This window comes from Cavia porcellus, unplaced genomic scaffold (assembly GCF_034190915.1).
Source record: "Cavia porcellus strain 051 isolate PalLab524CR breed Dunkin Hartley unplaced genomic scaffold, mCavPor4.1 scaffold_2, whole genome shotgun sequence".
In the NCBI taxonomy this organism is placed as follows: Eukaryota; Metazoa; Chordata; class Mammalia; order Rodentia; family Caviidae; genus Cavia; species Cavia porcellus.
The window spans coordinates 111622048-111643919 of record NW_026947485.1 but is presented as its reverse complement, the minus strand read 5'-3'; the positions used below and the strand labels follow the sequence as shown (position 1 = coordinate 111643919).

Genomic DNA, 21872 nt, shown 5'->3' with positions numbered 1-21872 from the left:
AGTATGCTTGGCCTCTGTACACTGGATGCCAGTAGTATCTTTCCAATGGTGACAAACAAAAATACCACCAGACACTGCCAAATGTTCCCTACTGGTGAAATTTTCCCACACTGGAAAACATTGCCAAATGATAACCTTTGTAAATGTGCTATTCCAAGCATCCCCAAATGGACAGATGCCAGGAACTCTTAGTCCAACAAAATAGCTCAGGGGTTAAAGGCTTTGGATTCAACAAAACCTGTGGTTTTTGTATTTTATTTCATTTTATTAGTATCTTGAATGTCCCCCAAAGATGCTGGTGTTGAAGACTTGGTCCCCAGCCTACAAATGCCACTGGAAGGTGGTGGAATCAATTTAGGTCACTGGGGGTCTGTCCATGAAAAGGATATTAAAACCATGGGCACTTCTTCTCTGTTTCTCTTTGTGCTTCTTGGCAGCCATGAAGTGAGCCATTTCCTACACCACATCCTTCTACCACAATGAACTTCCTCACTATTGACCAAAAGGCAACAGGGCCAAGCAACCACAGACTTCTGAAACTGTGAAGCCAAAATGAACCTTTCCACCCTAGAAGCCGATTGTCTCAAGCATTTTTGTTACAGTAATGGAAAAAATAACTGACATACTCAGGTTAGAGACTTGGCTCAGTGTTTTACCAACTCTATGATTTCGGTGGATAACAGTCTCTTTGAATTCATTTCTTTGTCTTCAGAATGGGAGCAATAAAGCAGTACCTACCTTATGGGGTCATCATACAGTTACATAAAAGGACACAAAAAGACTGACTGGTATAGTGAGAGTACAATAAATTTTAATGATTACACTCTTGGAAAATTCTTTTTAGGCAAGGCTAGAATTTAGTCTTCTATTTCTGTAGCTTCTTATCTTCTTCATTCTGCACCTGCTAAACGCCATTGGACTTAACCTTTGATTTTAAAGAATACTTCCTACTGGTTCAAAGGCATATGAGGTTAAAGTGAAGGAAACACACACACACACACACACACACACACACACACACACACGGATTAAACTCTGCTCAGATCAACTCTTCAGACAAAGGTTTCCATTGTTGCATTGTGGTCTAAAAACAAACTTTTCCACGGGGAGCTTTCAAGCAGTCACAGGAATAAAATCTCCAAACTCTTCTAGTTCCCATTCCCTTTCTGCTCCAGTCGTGGCACATCTTTTCTGAGTCTCAGGTTCATAACCAGTAAATGAGGGGTTTAGATTCTGATGAGCTCTGAGAGCATCCCATCAGCAGTTTCTAGATTTTGTACTGTATGGGAATGTGGTAGCATGGACGGCAGCTGGATCCACATTTTAGATAAGTGCTTATCTTAGGAACAAGCATCACAAGAAAAGAATCATTTTCTTTTTTCTCTACATTTCCCAGAAAGTCAGCAGAATATAATGGCAAGGATATTTATTGCCATTGGAGTCAGAGATATGAATAAAATGAAATCCCCTACCACCACTGAGACCTTGGGCAAACAAATTCATACCTCCAAATCATGTGGCCTTATCTGTAACATGGGATAATAACAGACAGAAATAATGAAAAAAAAAAGTATGAAACACAGGTCAGGAAAGCACCTGTACAAAGCTGGTGAACACATCATTATGCCTCCCTTCCTGGAATCTGGACTGTAAACTTTGTTCTACAACTCCATGTCAGTCTCTCCTCTGGAAAGTCCTTACTTTGTCCTTTTCCTTATAAAATTTTCCTTCAAGGATCTGCACATATGCTGGGCATGGTGGCCCATGTGTATAATCCCAGCCCTTGGAAGATGAAGCAAGAGGACTGTCTCAAATTCAAGGTCAGCTTGGGCTACATAATGAGTTTAAGGACACTGAACCATATAGTGAGACCCTGTCTCAAAAAACCAAACCAAAACAAAACAAAAAAAGATCTGCCCAAGTCCTCCTATGCCAGGGAGTCTTCTTTGCACAGACTTTTTAATGTTCCTTTTGTCTTTTTTTTTTTTTTAAACTTTTTATCGGTACCATGGACCGAACTCACGACCGCCTGCTTGCAAGGCAGGTGCTTATGCCGCTAAGCTAAATCCCCAGCCCCAACTTTTTAATGTTCCAAGGCCAAAAGTTTCTCAAATTTTAGCAGTGAGGGAGAGGATGGGGTTTACTAGTTCCCTACCCTAGGAATATCCTTTCTCTGGCTTCAAGAAGATTAACCTCTTTTTTTTGTCCCACCTCAAAATGGAACACTTACCTCAACATCAAAATAAGCTTAGATTTTATATATCCATTAGGTCAAAGAGTCGTAAAATTGTCCTGAAAAGAGTCAGGACAGCTTCCTCTACCCCCCAGCTCCTCAATCAACCGGTCAGACAAACTATCTCCCCCAGGCTCCTATCCACATCAAGAAGATAAAGAAAAGATTTCTTCTCAAACTTTCTTCAGGGAAGCCACACATACATATATCCAGCCCAATCCCTTCTCTTTGTCTAAAGTCTAGGAGTGTGATGACACCACACCTTTATGATGAGCAAGGACCAGAGAGGCAGCCACACCCACTTAGTAGAAAATGAAGTTCAAGTGAAGGAGAAATTGGACTATGGTCTCTCCAGTGGTTCAACAGCAAGGCTAGAGTTGAAAGAGGGCTGTCTATGTACTTGACATACCAAGCCTCTAACTCACATCTTTTTTTCCCACCAGCTGGTCTGAGATAACCCCATGGTCCCAGGCTGTGACCTTGTGCTAACCTCTACCTCTTCCTTTGCCTTATTTCTGTCATCTTTCCAAAAGCAAGATCAGTAACTCTTCAGTGATAAAGGGCTCCAGAACAACTTACCCTCCAAGCCCACTGCCTGGTCCCCATTACTACATGCCCAGAAAATGAGGCTAAACTCCCCAATAGCCTTTCCTATCTACCAAAGCCCACTTCCTATTCCTTCAAAATACATTTTTCATGTCATTCTCCTGTTAAGCAGCTTTCCATGGCTCTTCTTTCTTCAGATATCAAGCCTCTCCTGCCTAACACATCTGAGTACTGGGAATCTGTCTCACCAACTTCAGTCAAGCTAGGTTCACTCTGCTCCTCAGGCCTGATGGTCTCTCTGTTCCCTCACTAGGTCTTTGTCTATATCACTTCCCTCTCCTAGTCATTTTCCTGTCACTGGGACAAAACACCCAACACCAGCAACAGAAAGAAAAGAAGGTTTATTTTGGCTCACAGTTTTAGTGAGTTCAGTCCATAGTGAGCTGGCTCTAAGGCAGAAACCACATGCAGAACAGGATGGTACAGGAAATAGGCTCAGGGGGCCCCCAGGCACCATGAGGACCATGAAGCAGAGACAAAATTAGAGACAAGAATATACCCTTCTGAAATCACACCCCCAGTGACTCACTCCTTCCAACTAGGCCCACTTCTGAACACAAGACCTCAGGGGACATTTTTGAACTAAACAACAAACAGCACCTCCCTTTAGATCCCATCTCCCATTCTCCTCTCCTATTCTTCCTTCAAGACTGTCTGAGACTCCTTCACAAGGAAGCTTCTTTTCACTCCATGGGCCATAGTGATCCCGGACTCCTATACACACAGTCACTACTATACAGCCTAAATCTATTGGCCTCCTGGTCTCATATTATCACTGTAATGCCTGAGCTGTACCACTGTGACTCCCTCACCAAACCATAAGAACAGTTCTTTCCACCTCCTACTTCAGCTTGGCACTCAGCCCTTATCTGAATGCCCTTGATGTGCCCAGAAAGTTTTTGTCTTCCCTTGCTCTTTTAACCTTATTTTTCAAGTTTAAATACCGCCTGCCCTGTGAAGCCCCCTCCCCTAGCTCCCGCCTCAAAGCCTTAGTCTCTCTGCCTTTGGACCTCCTACTGCCCTCAAACCTGTGTTCCACTCCCCACAGCCCTCCTGAGACCCAGGACTTCTGTTTCTTATTCAGGACTGGGCCTCCCATAATACCTGGTACCAAGAGGATGCCCAGTGAATGGCCTTCACAGAGAACTGAAACAGAATCTGTCTGCTTCTCAGCCCAGTCTGGCCTCCTGGGTGGCCTCAAACTCCCCACATCCAAATGACCTCTTACTGTCCTTCCAAGATTGGATTTGGGCCCAGACTGAATCAAATGACTTCTTATCATTCTTCCAAAATTAGGCTTTCCTCTTTAATTACACCTTATCTACCCACACCGAATGTAGGTTCTAATTACATAATTACTTCAAACCATGGGACAAAGGAAGAAAGAATGAAAGAAAGAAAGAAAGGGAGGGAGTGAGTGTGCATGATTACATAGCTAAGTAAACACAATAAATATGTATGTGCCATTTTCCTGTTCATACACAAGACTGAAAATACAGCCTGAGAAAAAGTCTAAATCACATAAGTAAAAACCCCAGCAAGGGGCAGACCAAGGAGAACTTCATAAAGAAATCTGAAGAAGGCCCTCAAAAGAATCACCTACTTCTTCTGCAATAAAGAAAGAGAGTCCTGTATCATCTTCGCTAAGCATGCTAGAATTTGAAAACATCATGAGGCCTGATCCCTTAACCTAAGTATCCATCCTCTTCTGAATCCCAAATATTCTCTGTGCTGCACCTCTCCTCAAACCCATGCACATAATTCTGCTCTTGCCTGTTAAACCAGGTCTATCCTACCCAGTCTCACTCAGCTGGAATCCTAGTTCTCACTCCCTCCCCATCCTGTAGGGAGGCCCTCCTTCTGTCTTACACTCCAGCCTTGTTCAGAGATCTGCCCTTTTCCAAATGTACAAAGCCTCTTTGCCATCCTGCCTCTGCACATGTCCTCCCCACTCTCATCTATCAGGAACACCTTCCTCTGGCCCAGTTCCAGCCTCTTGCATGGCCCAGTCTCCCTTGCACAACACAGTGCTTCTGAGCCTTTGACATATAAACCTTTTCATTTGCCTACCTCTCAGGGCAGTAGGCACCAAACTTTTTAATTACACTTTCCCATTAGTGAAATAGCTTTGAGCACATTAATTTACAAGTTAATTATAAAACCATACTGCTAAAAATAGGAAAGCCATGTCTTTCTTCTAAATAGAGAATAAATAGAACTTCAAAGTGTTTTCTTTCTGCACTTCAATGGATATCTCAAGAGCTCTGAGGGGACAGCCAGAGGTGTTTTTATTCCTTTATAGTCCTAGAATCAGGTACAGAATGAAAACATAACAAATTAATAAGTGAATTAATTTATTCCACAGATTTTGGAGCACCACATATGGGCCAGGCACTTGCCAGGGAGTAACAGTGAGCCCAGCAGGGGTGGCCACTCTCATTGTGGATCCTGCATAGTGGTGGGGTGGGCAAACAACAAGCATAACAAAGCAGATGAGACAAACACTGCTAAGAATGTGCTGCTCAGAACCTTGAAAGTCCTCACTTGGTCTAGAGTCAGAGGTTTTACCCAAGCACATGATGCATGAGGTAGATCTGAGGGTGAACAGGGAAAAGTGAAACCTGAAAAGAGCACCCAGGCTAAGGAACTGGCACTGACAGAAACCCTCTGGCTGGAAGGAATGCTAATTCACAAGAGACAATAACATAAAGAAGCTCCAAAAGACAGTAGGCTCTTCTCTCCTTAACTGCTATTCACAGGCCACACTCAATGACCAGCCTTGGACGGGGTAGCCTGCTACACCCAGCCTGAGCCAAGCCGAGCAGATGAGCAGATGAGCCCTCAGGTCCCCAGCTTTCCCTCTCCAGACTAGACCTCCACCTTATCCTTTCTGAGGGGCCCAAAGTACCCAAAAGACATCCCTGAAAACTGTGCAGGTCGCCATAGCCACCACCACTCAATGACTTCCAGGCAGCTTAACTTTTCAGTGTTAAATATTTTATATCTTCTAACTGTGTTCCATTTTCCTGGCCTACAATAAGAAGAAATAACCTAATTCAAGTTAAGGACCCACTCAAAACAAATGCCACTGTGGAAGGTCCCTCATAAAGGTCTGCATCATGCTCTCAAGGGTACCTTATGAATTTCCTGTTGTCAGGATATTTGCTCCTTGAGAGAGAGCTACTTGGGTAATCCAGAATCTCAAGCCACCAAATCTCTTCTCTGCTAGAACTCCTTTGAAACCACGAAGAGAAAATTATTCACAATGATGTTTCAGGTAAAATAGCTCATGACTTTAAAAATTAAAGATCAATTGGATATGGTGGAACAAGCCTATAATCCCAACTACTCTAAAGACTGAAAATATAAGATCATAAATCTGAGGTCATCTGAGCAACTTAGTGAAATCTTGTCTCAAAAACATGGAAAATTTTAAAATACTTGGCATGTAGCTCAGTGGTAGAACACCCCTAGGTTGGCTCTTCAGTACCACCAAAAAATAAATAAAAATATTAAAGATGAAACCAAGAACATGAACTGGAAGACAGCCAAGTGGCTACGGGCCTCCTGTATCAGTCATTTTGATGAGAAGCCATATCTTCTTCAGTAAGAAAGCACAATTAGTATTTCCTAGGGCGTGGAGGGCCTTGCCCATTCACACTTGCCAGTGCTGCTCATTCATGAATTATGTTCGCCACAGAAGATCTAGGAAGCCAACACAAAATAGTCCTAAGGCCTACCCCACCTTGGCCCACGTTCGTGAGTCTGCAGCCTGATTTTCAGCAAACAACCATACACTGATGAAGCCCTAGGCACTTGTTGCTTTCTTCAGCTACTCTACTTTCTGGTCCTTTTGGGATTTTGCTTTTTCTGGACTCTCTATTCATTCTGTCCTGCTTAAAAGCATATTGTACTCTGGGCTTAGGCCTTTCCACCCAGATCCCCACTTTCCAGGCCATCAGAACAGTAAATAAGATTCCACAGCTCCAGTGCTGGCTTTTCTTACCTCATCCCTGGCTCCAAGATCCTGCCCATTTACTGTCAGAGTTCACTGAATGTACTGTCTAAAAAGCAAGGTCAAGCACAGTTCGCAGTGCCTGTGCCGCAGCAACCTTAGAAAGACCCCTACCATCAACACACCAAGAAATGTTCCAATTCCCACATCCATTTGTTATAAGAAGCTATAACCCATGGACAGCATTTGTGCTCATAGGGGACAGTCACCAACACTGGCTATTCCCTGACTAAAGATAACCCTGCATACAAAAGAGCAGCCTGCAAATGAATCATCTATTTATACATCACACAAGGAAACTTCGTACATATAGCCATTAGGTTCCTAACAGACTGGGCAATAAGAGAAACTGTTTAGATTGTACAAGATATGCCCTAGTGACCTTTTATACTGGGAAGCCAAGCTCAAAGTTCAGTCTACAGGTTGATGTCAATAATTTATGCATAAGGCATTATATTAATGAGTAATGGGCTCTCACACTCACATGCAGGCAGAGGGGCAATTCTTGGATCATTAATCACTCATTTTTGTTACAACTGCTAAATAAAGGCCAGAACATTTTACTCATGTTAGAAAGTCAAAGCCCAAATAGGCAGGATTGGCAAGGCCCATTATACATTAAGATTCAAGTGCTCAATACTCCTGGTCGTTGGTACTCAGGCCAACTTGTATTCCTACGCCACACTGAGCACCCAGATTGCCAGGAAGTCTTGTCACAGATAAGGACTGGTCAGCCACTTCAAGACACCCAAACTCAGAGACATCATTAGTCTTTGCTACTTACCCTATGTACTCAACTTGGGAGGAGCACACTGCCACATCCATTCTAACTGGGACTCACTGAATACACTTTCCCACACACACCTTGTCACACCAAATAAGACCTTCCTACTTCATCCCATGAAATATACTGTTGACTGCCCAGTAGGGAAAATAAGAGCTTTGATCTCTTGGTATTAATGAGGAAATAATCTTCAGGAGGGCAGGGACCCTACCTAGGTCCCTTACCAACATTTGCCTAATGAACGAAATGAGACTGAGGCTACTAAAGCACTTCTGAAGCTAAAGTTCCATATGCAAGCAGGAATCTAGCAATCAAATGACCACCCTTGTATCCCTAGGGCTGTCATATCTTTCTCTTCACCCAGCAAAACAAGGTACCCCTAGAATTCTATGCTACTTTAGACGGATTTGCTGGCAAGACAAAACAAAGATATCCACATTGAAGAATGGGTCAGGCCCTAGATGGGGCCAAGCCCTGTGTCCCTTCTCTCTTGTGCAGTCCACTGGCGCATCCCTTTTATCCACTGGAGTGGTAGGAAACGTCTGTAAGCCCACCCCTCCATGACAAGGAGAAGAGGAATATGTGAGTCCCAGTTAGAATGGATGTGGCAGTGTGCTCCTCCCAAGTTTGGTACATAGGGTAAGTAGCAAAGACTAATGGTGTCTCTGAGTTGACCAGTCCTTATCTGTGACAAAGGGACAACCTAGGAAGGAAGAAACCAGGAGAAAAGAAAATGCAAGAGTCCTTGTTCAAAGTACTAGTAAACTGTAGGGGGCTTGGGGGTGTTTGGGAAACATGCTAGCACTTTTACATTCATTCTCATGATCAAAGCAGTCCTTGGCTTAGAAACAATGAATTTTGTCACTCTCCCAATAACCACCCAGCTCTAAAAACACAAACTCGCCTACAAACATTCATTTTCCCTCTAGAGTCTCCTATTTAAAAATATGTTCCCTTGACTCTACCAGTAACTTCTGTCCCCATCTCATTCTCAATAATAGTGAACAATACTTACTGAATGATTTTTGTATGTCAGTATAATTCTAACACTTGCATCATTAGATTACCTAATCTTCTAACACTTGCATTATTAGATCACTTAATCCTCCCCAAAGTCTTATGTGGTAGGTACTATTATTTTCTCCATTTTGCAAATGACATTACTAAGGCACTGAGCGGTAAACTGTTCTTGTTCTCTATATGACCTAGGAAATAACAAAGTAGGCAGCCTGAGAGCAAAGACCACAATCTAAGAGCCACACTCAAACAGAAGAGATCTGTTCATAGTTCAGTCTCATTCAACTGTAAGCAGATAACTTTTCTGTGCCTTAGTTACCTTCATTGTGAAAATAGGGCCAGTGACAGATGTCTAATCTAAAAACCCAGCATTCGCTCTGTAGCCCAGCCTTCCCAAAACAACTGCTTGAAGTGATGCAGTATTCTAGGTTTTCACTGACTGCAGGGCAGACTCTAGTCACAACTGCCCACCAAGCCCTTGAATTGTGGCATGTATGACTTAGAAACTAAATTTTTAATAATACTCCAATTAAATTAATTAAATAACCACATGCAGACAGTGGCTACCTTCTTGAACAGCTTGGCTCTTGTCTGAAATGCAGGAAGGCCAGTGTCACTTTGCTTTGTTTACTGTTACGTTTCTAGAGCTCAGCACAGATCCTGATCTATGGCTGGTACTCAATAACTATTTGTTGCACAAGTCAAAAGCAAAGTACTTTTCAGACACGCTGACAGTGCTCCATCTTCTTCACAGGTACTGATTCTCTACTTCCCTGGCCAGCAGACAGCAGGCCTTGGCTTGACAGCTCTAAGCCTCCAGGCATAGCCTGCTGAAGAAATCAATCTCATGATGGAAAGGTCTCCCACAAAGCCAGATCTATTCCTGAAATTTCCATTATTAGTCCTGGTATATAAGCTCATAGGTTGGGAATACCAAAACAAGTTATGAAGAAGCACATAAATGGGTTGTTTTGTTGGGGGTTTTTGTGTGGTTTTTTTTTGTTTGTTTGTTTGTTTGTTTGTTTGTTTTTGAGCAGGGTCTTGTTATGTAGTTCAGGCTGGCCTTGAATTCACTATGAAGCTCAGGCTGGCCTCAAACTCAGCAACCCTCCCATAGCTTCACAACTTCTGATATCACAAGCGTGTTCCAACACACCTGTCTTAAATGTTTTTAAACACTATAAATGCAGGATTCTTTTTTTTTTTTCTTTTTTGTCTTTTTCCTTTTTATCGGTACCGGGGATCGAACTCACGACTGCCTGCTTGCAAGGCAGGCGCTTATGCCGCTGAGCTAAATCCCCAGCCCCTAAATGCAGGATTCTATTTGTAATTTATTTTCATAGTTGAGATGGATATGATCTTAATGTGTAAAAGTGTGAGACCTATCAAATAAGATCATGACTGCGATCCATGGGGAAAAACAATGCTGTAATGTCCAGGCTGTAGTTCAGACCTGTTATCTACACAGACCTTAAAAGCAACACATCTGGACTCTATAAGTGAGCCAGGAAGTGTACACTGGAATCCCAACAGGTAGGCCTCATTCCCCAAGCAAGCTCTAGTAAATATGTCAGAGCAGTTCAAGTTTTCTTATTTCCTTGATGCACTCCTTGGTGGAAGAAATCAATATTTACTACATATCTTCTATATGCAAGAGATAAAGGTAGACACAGGAACTATAAAGATGACTACCATGTATTCTTCAGAAAAAGTCCAGTCTAGAAAGAGTAGGAGATAAAAGAATTCATTCTGTATAAGATACTGAAGTAAATTGAAAAGAAAGTCACAAACACAAATGACTCAGAGTAACACGCTAAAACCTACACACATAGCAAACACTCTACTGGCTGCCTTAAAAGAAATACTAGAAAAATCCACAGAGCCTTGCTCCCCGCAGGTGTTCATTGCAAAGAACTGAATCAGTCCTGGACCAGCACTTTGTTTTAAGGCTGAGGACACCAAGTTCCCATACAGGTTAAGTACTTAGCAATGGGGCTGGGACTAGCACCTGTGCCTCACAATACCTCATTCCAATTGTCCGTGATACAGTCTCACGTGTTCCTCTTACACTGATGGAGACAACAGAGAACATCTGCGGTCTGTGATTTTCTCTGTCTCCGAATAAACAATGGATTTATGTTTGTAAGACTGTATGTTCAGGGCTCTTTTGACATCTGATGACTAGCTGTATGCATATTATCTCAGATACATGCATTTCAAACATTTCTTGAGAAGATACCCTCTATCAGGTACAAGCTTAAGTGCTCGAGTAAACAGATGAAATAAAGTGCTGATCAAATCAGTGAAATAAACATCATGTTTATCTTTCTCCCAAAATCCCAATTTTAAAAGCACTGTAGAAGAATTTGTTTCCTAATGGAAAAGAGACACAAGATACGACATGCAAGATATGCCAACAAAACTCAGAGACAGAGGACTAATTGCCATGCAGTAACTGACTTAGGTTCTGGCTTTTTCTGTTCTACTAAGTACAAGTTAAGGAAGAAACCACTAAACAAGTGGCCAATACACAGAACAGAACCTAGAAAAGGCTCAGGAACTAGAGGCACCAAGAACTCAAAGGGCAAAAGCAGGATAGGGCTTCTGTTTGACCAGCATGCTGAAAGTTGGTCCAAGGAACAATCAGACTTAGATTCCCTCCTACACTCTGCTCATCCTGGTGAGGTCTGCCTCTCAGTCATTGTTCAGGCAGCTCTTACTCCGGATTCAGATATAGCTACGGGAGGCAAGAAGAGAGGGGGACAAGTTTCAGAGGCTAGAAGGTTTAAGTGAAAATCTGCAAAGCAAGCGTGATAATACTGGTCCCTTTCCCCATCAAGGCCCTCAGAAAGCAGAACATTCTGGCTGTTACCCACCTCCTACTAACTCCCAGGCAAAATTTCCTGCAGGAAAATCCTCATCAGAAAAGCTCAGAGAGAAGATCTACTGGCACTAACAACTAGGTTTCTTCAGAGGAAATGAAAGCTGCTGTCTTCTGGATGACCCTGAAGAAATTAGCAAGCTCCTTCCATGTCACACAGATGCCCAGTGTCCACCACTAGAACATAAATGGACACTCAAGGTTCAGCATATATGGAAGGATGCCTTTAATAGGAATTAGAGTAACCAGAGCAAATGAAACAAGATATTTGGCTATAATAAAGTTCAGGGAATGGTAAAAACCACCAAACAAACAAACACCTAATGTTGTATCCATGAAACAAGAAAAGGATGCTATTTTTGTTTTCTTTTTAAGTTTTATTTTAATGAGAATAAAGCAAAACAAAACAGAACAAAGCACATCAGAACAAAACAATACAATCAACACAGAATTTCAAAACAAGACAACAGGAATAAACAGTGGTTACTATACTGCCTCTTGTTTTCTTCGAAATAGTTGTTCATATCTTCACACACAGTGAATTCAAACAAGATAAAATAGTATGAAACCATTCATAAGAAAAGAGTGAATGCATTACTGGCCTTCAAACCAAACAATAGGAGAATCAACAATGGTTACAATAATATCTCTTGTTCTCTTCAAAATAGCTGTCCATATCTTCACACATATTTAAATTAAATAATACAAAACAGACTAAAACCAATCAAAACAAAGAATAAAAACAGTAGTGGACTTCACAAAAAGATATAGAAAATCACCAATGGCTACCATGATGTCTCATTTTCTTCAAAGTAGCTGTTCATACCGTCACGTGTAATAACATCAATTCTTATAAACTCTTTAGGGTAGGTTCTAGGCATATATAAACCTATACATGTACATCTATTTTTTCTGAATTAGAGGGAAAAATAAAACAAAACAAAGCAAATTATGAGAAAAACAAGAAACAAGAGACAAATAAATAATAACAAAGAGCCCAAAACAATGACAATATAGGCTTTCAAAACAAGGTGGTAGAAACATAACTAAGCTTGTTATTTTGCATAGGTATCTTCAAAAAAGTTACTCAGATTACCAGATATAAATATGCAAATTGATCTAATCCTATGAATGTTAACTGTTTTGTTCCAAGAACTAATAAAATTAGTAGCACAATCATCTTAGCAATCTTAAGTGTATATATACAAATTTATATCTCTATTTTTTCCTTTCCTTCTTTTCTCATTTTCCCTGAGTTATTTTTCTCCTTTGAGCAGTTTCTTACTCTTTCACAATATTTACTGAAGATTTTGTATCTTATTTACTTTTCAGTTTCTTTCACTAGGGAGACAGTACAATTGATTTATTTCACTTATGAGAGCGGTCTCAAGTTACAAAAGATGCTATTTTTGAGGACGGCTCAGTGGCAAGGGGGCTTGCCTAGTGTGAGGTCCTGGATTCAATCTCCAGTACCAGGAAAAAAGAAAAAAATCAAACATTCAGAGAATCGGGGAACTTTTACAAAATAAAACATGCATGTATGTATGCATGTAAAAACATGAAAGCAAAAACAAAAAAGTGAAAAGGTTTGAAGGTAAAATCAAAGAAGATAACTCTCAAAACAGAAAAACTGATAAAATGGTAAACAGGAAATAAAAGACTTTAAAATTATAAACTCAATCCGTGAAGCCCCATAGTCAACAAATAGTACTTATAAAGACAAAACACAGAAAACAGAGAAAAGGAAAACCAGAATGGTGGAACACATTCTGCAACCAGATCACGGAAAGAACTAAGTTCATGAACTGACGTACCAAAATTGAAAAATTTCCCAAAATTAAAGGATGTGCGTTCTCAGATTAAAAGAGTACACTAAAGACAATTTTAAAGAAATTTCAAATATAAGGAAAGAGAAACGAGCCTAAAAACTTTGAGTCATAAAGCAAGCTAGTCAGAAATGATCAAAAATCAGAACATTCAAATTTTTGACATTAGCACTGGAACCTGGAGAACAGTAAAGCAATATCTTCAAAACTTTAAAGTAAAATGGTTTCCAACTCAAAAATTTAGCTGAGTCAAACCATCAGTCAAGTATGATCAAAGAATAAGACTATAAAGTGTTCAACTTGCACAGATCTCAGGAACTCTTGGAGGAATACAAAGTAAAAACGAGAAGGTCCAAGGTAAAGGAATTCTTGGCATTCATCATGCCACAGACCTAGAGGTCAATTGACAAGACCTGACAAGAAGGCTAGGCATGTAAGATGGATGTCTCCAAGGAGGACAATGTGACAAAATAAAACAAACACATGTTACATAACAGAGATGTTTTTATCATGCTGTCAGAGACTTAAAGAATTATATGTATATAGAAAACTAATTTGAAAGAAATAAGGCTACTATTAATTCTAAAAGCTATACAAGGAACTATCATAGCACGCTAAATGGCTTAGCCATATCATTATTTATATAGTCAAAATAAGTATCTTATATCACGTATCCAAAAACTGTGACATAATCACAGAAAAATGGAGAAGGAAAGAAAGCATGGGGTGAAAGGGCAAGTAACATGTAAATATGATGGTAACATCAAGAGAGAAAGCTAAAAGGATTAGAAGCGACTTGTAGAACAATGGCCCTTCAAAGATACCCGTATCCTAACCTCTAAACCAAGCAACGCGGTAGGTCACACAGCCAAGGAAAATGAATGGTGCTAATCAAGTGATTTTAAATCAGGGAAACTATCTGAGATTGTCCAAGGCAATCACAGAGGTCCTTAAAAATAGAAGAGAGAGAAGGGAGTCAGACAAAAACATAACTATGGAAGGACAGAGTGAAGTAGTGAGAGGACTCAACTAGTAGTTTCTTTCATCTTCAAAGAAAGAAGAGGACCCTAAGGTAAGAATGCAAATAGCCTCTAGGTGCTGGAAGAAGGAAGAAAGCAGACTCCCTACAAGGAATTCAGCCTTGTTCATACCTTAATTTTAGCCTAGTGAGACACTTTTCAGACTCCTAATCTACAATACTATAATACAGATCCAGGTTGCTTTAGGCCACTAAATTTGTGGTACTGTGTTCCTGTGGCATCAGAAAATCACATTCAGTGACTGGCTCTGAGGAACAAATCATCAAGAGGAGAATTGACAAAGACTTCTTCGAAAGTCTATATTTTTCTTGTTGTGTTATTTAACTTTTAAAACCATGAAGATGCACCTCTTTCAGATGTGAAGGAAGCCTGAAAGGAAAAGTTAGAGCCAACTAGGAAATGGAGGCAAGGCCGCTGAGCAGGGAACAAGATAGCATGGGGACAGCAACATGGATGGCCCGGCAGATAAGCCTGGAGAGGTAGTTCTCAGCACCAGCAGATCAGAGACCGCCCCAAAGACCTTGCACACACCCTGCTCACGGCTTCTCTGGGTAGAGCATGGATGGTTGTACGTACTCAGGGAGGGCTCAAAATAAACACAACATTTTCCTGGACCATCGACTATTTAAATACTTGTATACTAAAACTAGCAAAGACATATTATAGAGTTGAATACAGAACTCACATGAATTTTTAACATAAAAACTGGAGACTTCAAGATCCCTTCTCATTATGAAACCTACTTTAGATATAAAACTAACTGCTAACCACTCACCATCAAGACTAAATCCTCTCTGTAATTGATGAGGGTCAGAAGAAAATTATGAAACTACATAGCACACATACATCAAAGCCTCTAGAATTTTATACCAGCCACCTATTGTTGGTTGCCAGTCCTCCCATTGGGTCCTACCCAACAGTAAATTGACAAGTATCTTGTTCTTTTCTAAATGTATCTGGGTCCTGCAACAGCCAGTAGGATGAGCATAGCCTGGAGAAACACAGAAAACTCATCATGCTAAATCCTTCCCACTTGTCCTCTCCTTGCTGTAGCCCGCCAGCCTCCCCCCACCCTAAGCATTGCCAGAATCACTGACTAAAGCCTCACTTCCACCATCCGCACCCATACGCTCACAGTACAGGCCTTGTTAGAGAACAGATTGAAGACACTTCCATGAAAGGAAGTTAAGAAATAGGGCACATCTCTTGGGAGAGAGTATCCCTTGTGGTCATAATAAATGGGTGGAAACTATTTCTATTGTTATAGCTGTTTTTGTTTTTAAAACAATAAGCACAAGACAGAGATCTGAATTTTTTTTCTATAGAGTCACTACGGGCCACAGAAAAGAGGCAATGGGATCAATGGGAAACCCACTTTAATTGGATTTTGTTTTGTGTGTACACATACACATTCAAAAAACTCTAAATTCAACTGGTTCTAAATTAAGAACACAGAACATGAAATTTCAATGACACAATAGATATATTAAAACACTACACAGCCATATTACTGATAGTAAAAAAAGGCAAAGAGAAAGACAAAGAGGCAGGGGTGAGGATGGGCCCAGGGTCAGGATGGAAGAGCAAAAAAGAATAATGACAACAAGACAGACGTACAGAAAATGGAAGCGGCTGAGTGGTCCACAGAGACAGGTACTAGGCAGGGCCTACACAGCTGACCAAAGGAAAGTACATAGTTGACAGCCAGCTGCTGGGTTGGGCCATAGACTTCAAAGTATTATCACCTTTTATCCTTGCCTTTGAATGGTTAATCCTCTGGTTAACCACTGTTCACAGCTCTGTAAATACTCACTGAAAGTTCTGAGGCTTACCTCAGGTCCCCCAGATGATCTTCAATTTGGTGACTCTGTCATCTACAAGATTATCCCTTGAAAAGGGAATACATGAAATGTCCTCTCATAAAACATACAATTGTCCAAATATACAATGAAAATCAGAGAAGAAAATGCTGCTTTCATTTTTTAAAAAAATTCGTGTACCATTTTTTATTTACATTTTTAAAAAACTAGGAGTTCAGCAGAACTGGGCCTCACCTCCAGCACTTCTCACAACCAGCTAACCTGACTCCTCATACGTTCAGGTTCTATAAGCCTCAGTAAAACTAGAGGTCTCCTTTGTCCCTAACTGCTCACCCTTCACTATACTCTGCATTTTGAGAGTCAAAGGAGACATCCCAAGGGGATTCCAAGTTTGGCTTGGCCCAGCTGGACTCTCCGCTCATCTGGACGCCCACCCATGCACCCCTGTCCCAGGCAAGCCATCCTTACTTCACTCCAAGGGCCCAGAAATACTCTGCTCTTCCCTAACTGATACAGCCCCTTTTTAAGCTTCACCCCTTTCTCCTCCCAGCTTGACTCCAGTCTTCCCCTTCCTCACAAGACCTGTCGCCAACCTCCTATCTTCTCTTGTCTATTTCTCCAGCCTCCTCCTCCTTCTGCTCTACTTCCTCTTCACTTTTTCTCCTTCCTCCGAAGAGGACGGAGGACCTTTATAGACATGCCTAGAATACAAGGCTCAGAATCTATCACCCGGGCTTCTTCCTCCAACTCTGCATCTTTCCAGCTATATGACCTCAGACAAATGGCCTAACTCCCCAATCCCTCAAATCCCTCAGTGAGCAGTGCTGACTGGGTCAATCACAGAGGGCTTTTCCAGCTCCCATGTCCTCAGTATCTCAGTGTTCACCTCTACAATCTTAAATAAAATGGTGAGTTACCCAGGTACTGAGGCAGACTGAATTCTAGAAACTCCTTTCCTCAATGGTCTGTCATCCTACCCTGGGATCTCCACCAGAAACACCCACCCTGACTCTACACCTCTCATTCTAGACCATTCTACCTCTGAATTATTTACATACAGTAAAAATTCACAAATCACTCCAATCAAGGAGAAGATGAATTTGAACTCAACAGTAGCATGTGTCCTAGAATTTTTCTTTCATGCCATTGCTGAACCCTTAGAATTTAACATCAAATTAGCAAACAGAAAGAATGTAAAAATGCCAAACAAATCATATCTGTGCATTTAAGAAGAGGGGCTATCCTACTGAAAACCTGACAACATCTTATGTTCTGAAGCCCTCTTGTTTACTAACAAGGACTCGGGCCCAAAGAAGGAAGTCACTATCCCAAAGCCCAGAGAAGGTTTGTGGCCACAACAAAGATAACTGCCCCACCAAAGCTTTATGAGACCATCTGTCTCTATTTCATAGGGACAGATCAAATCCTAAACTACTAGCCAGTGCTCTCCACAGCAAATCCAATTCCATGTTCAAGAAAGGGTATAGAGAACTGAGCTGGGATGACCAGATGATTACAAATGCAGCACCAAAAAAGCTGTCAGTCCTGGGCCTGGCCTTTCATTCTCTGCAAAGAAAACTCACACATTGTTATCTGTACCAACCTCTATTTTGGAGATGGAAAAAGAGGCAAAGCTGAACAGCTCTTTGTTCTGTCAGTAAAAAGCACTTTCTCATCCTTTCCCATGACTTAAACCCATTCCCAAATATTCCCAGTCTCTTTTAAAAGTTTACAGAAACTCTTTGACTACAACAAATATAAACAGATAAGAAAGGGCTAATAGGGGGCTGCGCTCTATAAAATGATGAGCTCCCCTCTCCTCACCCACAGGGTGGACAGCACTTCATTTCACTTGCTAATTCCCTGCAGGAAAATCACCAGAGCCAGTTGTCACCGTTCCTTAAACTGACAAAAGTGCTCTCTGCAGCACCTGGAACACTCTTTCCTAACCATCTATTCCTACAGTGGCCAGCGCAGTGGTGCCAAAAGACCTGCCCTTCCCTCTTTCCCCCTCTCAGGCTAAGAGGGACACCTCAGGGCTTGGCTGGCTAGGAGCTATTTAAGGCAGCATCAGAAGGGTGAGGCAGAAAATTGTTGGCAGGATCCTCCTCCTTCCCTCCCCCCACAGCCAGCACACCTCACTCTGTAGATAGCCATCTACCTCATCCAAGTCTCTGAAGGCTGAAGCTATGGAGCCCTCAAACGTTCACCATGTGCTTTCTGTCACTGACATTTCTGTCTCCCTTGCTACCCACCCTACCTTTTATTCACCACCCGCTCTCAGTCACTACCAAGGAGAATAGAGACAGGCAATTCATCGATGGCCTTCACTCGTGAGAGGAAAAGAAGGCACAAAGAGGTGTGGAAGGGAGGGAGTCAGAGGCCTGACATGCCAAATAGGTTCCGTGAATGTCTAAATGAACGTCCCTCCTACTGACAGTAAAATCAATTCTAGCAATTTCAGCAAGTCGGCCCTGTGACAACAAGAGCATCCCAACGACCTGTTTAAAACAAAAATCCAAAGGCTCTGCCAGAACATGCTGGGGGAAACCCGGGAACTAGATAATACGAGCCACCCTCAGTGGGATTCCTTCTGTTTTTATGTAGCAATGTAACACCGTAATAAATTATGGCTGCCCCAAGGAAGCATGCACTGGTAAATTTCAAAGCCATTTTACTGACAGCGGGGGAGGGGGGGGGGTGCGGGGCGGGATGCAGAATTCGACAGCACATTCTCCCTGGAAAGGCACGCAATGACTTCAAGTCTTTTCCCCCCTCTATCTTGAATGGCACTATCGCTTACAAGGAAACCACGACAGAAAGCAACAAGGTGGGAACCAAAGATGCCCGGGAATTCGGAGAAAGAAATTGCTTTCTGTCCCTCTCGGTGATGAGCTGCCTAGCAGGATGCTGTGCTGTCAGCCACTGGGCGAGATGAAAGGGCATGGCGAGATGGGCAGACACTGTGTCCCCGACACACACATACACACTCGCAGCCGCCCACTGCTCCGGGATGGGGGGTCAGATGAATGAACACACCTGAAATGCCTCCATCCTGTCGCTCGCTCCCTCGTTCTTCCTTTGGCTGCTGCAGAAGAGGCCCCGGTAGTTTCACTTTACAGCACAAACCCACCCGGGCTTTCACGTCTCCTCCACCCACCCACCCATCCACAGCGCAGCCAGCCAGAAGCCGGCAGACCCGCTCCCGCGGCAGAGGCCATGATCGCACTACCCCCCACCCACCAGAAAAAGAAAAGCAAAGAAAGAAACCTGGAATCCCCCCAAATCTCCGCATCCTAGCCAACTTTCCTTCAAGGAACAGGAATCCAGTGGGTGGGCAGGTCGCACGGCTCGGCCGTGGATGACCACGGCGTCCCCGCGACCACAGGGCGATGCTCTGGGGGAGGGGGTCCCCCAAGTCCCTCCAACAGCTGGCCCTTTAAAAGCACCTCCTCCGAGCGTGGAACAAAGGCGCCGCCCGCGGGGGTCAGGCCGGTGCACACCCCCGGCGCCGCGGCGGAGCGGGCGAGCGCTGCTGATTTGGAGGGTGGCGCGGGCTGGCTTACCTCGCGGGTCGCCGGGCGGGCCGGCGCGCGTGTCCTGCCCTGCTCGCACTACACGCTGCAGTTGGCCCCGCTCTGTTTTTCTGAGACTCGGCGCTGACTTCACCGACACTCCGCGGCCGGCCAATGGGCTGCGGCGCCCGGCCCCTCATTAGCATACCTCTGGAACCGTCCACTCTGGCGGCGCCCAGGGGGCGGGGCGGGACCGGCTATGACAGGAAGGAGTGTGTGCACCAATAGGAGACAAGAAAGCGCCCGCCGCCCCTCCCGCTGCCCTGGGAGCCAGTCGCGGGCCGGTGGGCTCCCCAGATAATGTGCGCCCTGGTTCCGAGTAACCCTTTCAGTCCAGGGCTGACCGCGAGCCGGCCAGCCTTCTAGTCTGGTCTTTCATAGAGGTCGCCCGTGGGACGCTTGGAAGGAACCTTAGGCGTGAAGTAACGACTAACGTGTCTTGACCACCTAGAAATCGCTTAATCTCTATGCCCCACTTTTCCCATCTATAAGATGGTGCAATAGTACTGATTTTGTTGGAGGTAGTGAAGATTAATAAAGTTAACATTGGTAAAGCGTTGAGATTAGTGCTTGGCTATTGTGCTACATATGTGTTTGCTGCTATCATTATTACACTCTGTACCAGGCAGGGTGCTTAGTGCTTCCTAGATACCTTCCCATTTGATCCTCATAGCCTTACAAGAGAGGCACTATTACCATAATTTCAGTAGCTTGCCTGACTGCACAGAAAGCAGCGTAACCAGGTTGCAGACTCAGGCTCAGAGTCTAGTTACACTTACACACTGAGAGCACAGCAGGCGTGGACCCGACCCTGTGGTTGTTAAGGCCCCCTTAAGAAGCTTCCATTTTAGTGAGGGAGACTTGCAGTGCTAAAAGGAGACTGAATAAAATGTAATGGGATAACCTGCAAGTGGAGAAAAGGGCACTGTGTTAGATTATGTTTCCAGCTAAGTCACTGGTTAGTACTCATGACTTTCGCTGGTTCCTCATCAGAATTGCAGAAAAAGGAAACAGGAGGGGAACCAGAAAGGGAAAACTGCCTGCCCAAGTCACAAAGCCCGAGAATGACTAGTCTGGAACTTGCTTCCCCCATACCAGCTTCCCACATCCCTAGGCATCGCTCAAGGTGCCACAGTCACCTCTCCGTCTAAGCACAACTCTCTTCAGCAGCCTCTGGCAGGAATCATTGGCCAAAGCATGTTTCTAACTAACAGACTGTGTGGTGGTTAAAAGGACAGGCCTCGATGACTACACTGGCTCATAAGAGGGAAACGCATCCGTGAAGATTCTTAATGTCAAGGAACACCTGCTCAGCTGTGTTTAAAGAAGAAGAGGAAGGAAGAGGAGAAGGAGGAGGAGGAGGAGGAGGAGGAGGAGGAGGAAGAAGAGGAGGAGGAGGAGGAGGAGTGGGAAGGGGGAGGGGGAGGGGAGGGGGAGGAGGGGCGGGAGGAGACAGGGCGGCAACTCCTAGCTGCCTGGGAGCTTAGTCCAGGATACAAGATGTCACCACAGAGTCTAGGAAGCCCCCAGCCTGTGCCTCATCACACTGCTTTGCGATGAACAGTTCTCAGGCTCTGAATTGCATCACAATCTGGGCAAAATGGCTCTTTCTGGGCAGTAAAAAATACTCACTGCACATGTCTAGTCTGCTATGCACTGTGCTATACTTGCTCTCAGAGCCTTGCATACATTAACTCACACCACACTACAACCCCAGGCCACAAGTACTGTCATTAGTGTGAGATTATCCACAGATGGAATACAAAACTAAGTGAAAAACTAAATCTACTGCCTAAGCAGTAAATTCAGGGCAACACCATTTAGAATAAAATAATAATAATCCAAAAGTTTGATTTGAATAAATTAGTTAACACTATAACTATTTGACAGAATAGGGTATAGTCATAAAAAATGAAGTGTTATATTTGACATTTTTGTTTCATTTTGTTTTTGAGACAGGATCTTGTTATGTTGCCCAGGCTGGCCTCACTGGACTTGAGTGATCTTCCCTTCCTCGACTGTAAGTTGCTGGCATGCACCACCATGCATGGCTATTGACATTTATTGACAAACAA

The 21872-nt window shown here is 43.1% G+C and overlaps 1 protein-coding gene across 50 annotated transcripts in view; it reads right to left on the bottom strand.

Annotated features, from left to right (window-relative positions):
* The window catches only part of Sorbs1 (sorbin and SH3 domain containing 1), a 236592-nt gene extending 216611 nt beyond the window's left edge, over positions 1 to 19981 (bottom strand). For all 50 annotated transcript variants that reach the window (XM_063245166.1, XM_063245179.1, XM_063245182.1 and 47 more), the window contains exons 1-2: positions 19789 to 19981; positions 19262 to 19310 (exon numbers count right to left, since the gene is read on the bottom strand). In XM_063245166.1, the coding sequence (XP_063101236.1) occupies positions 19262 to 19310; positions 19789 to 19943 (204 nt within the window). In that variant the 5' untranslated portion in view covers positions 19944 to 19981. The remainder of the gene's footprint in view (positions 1 to 19261; positions 19311 to 19788) is intronic.
* Positions 19982 to 21872: the final 1891 nt, after the last annotated feature.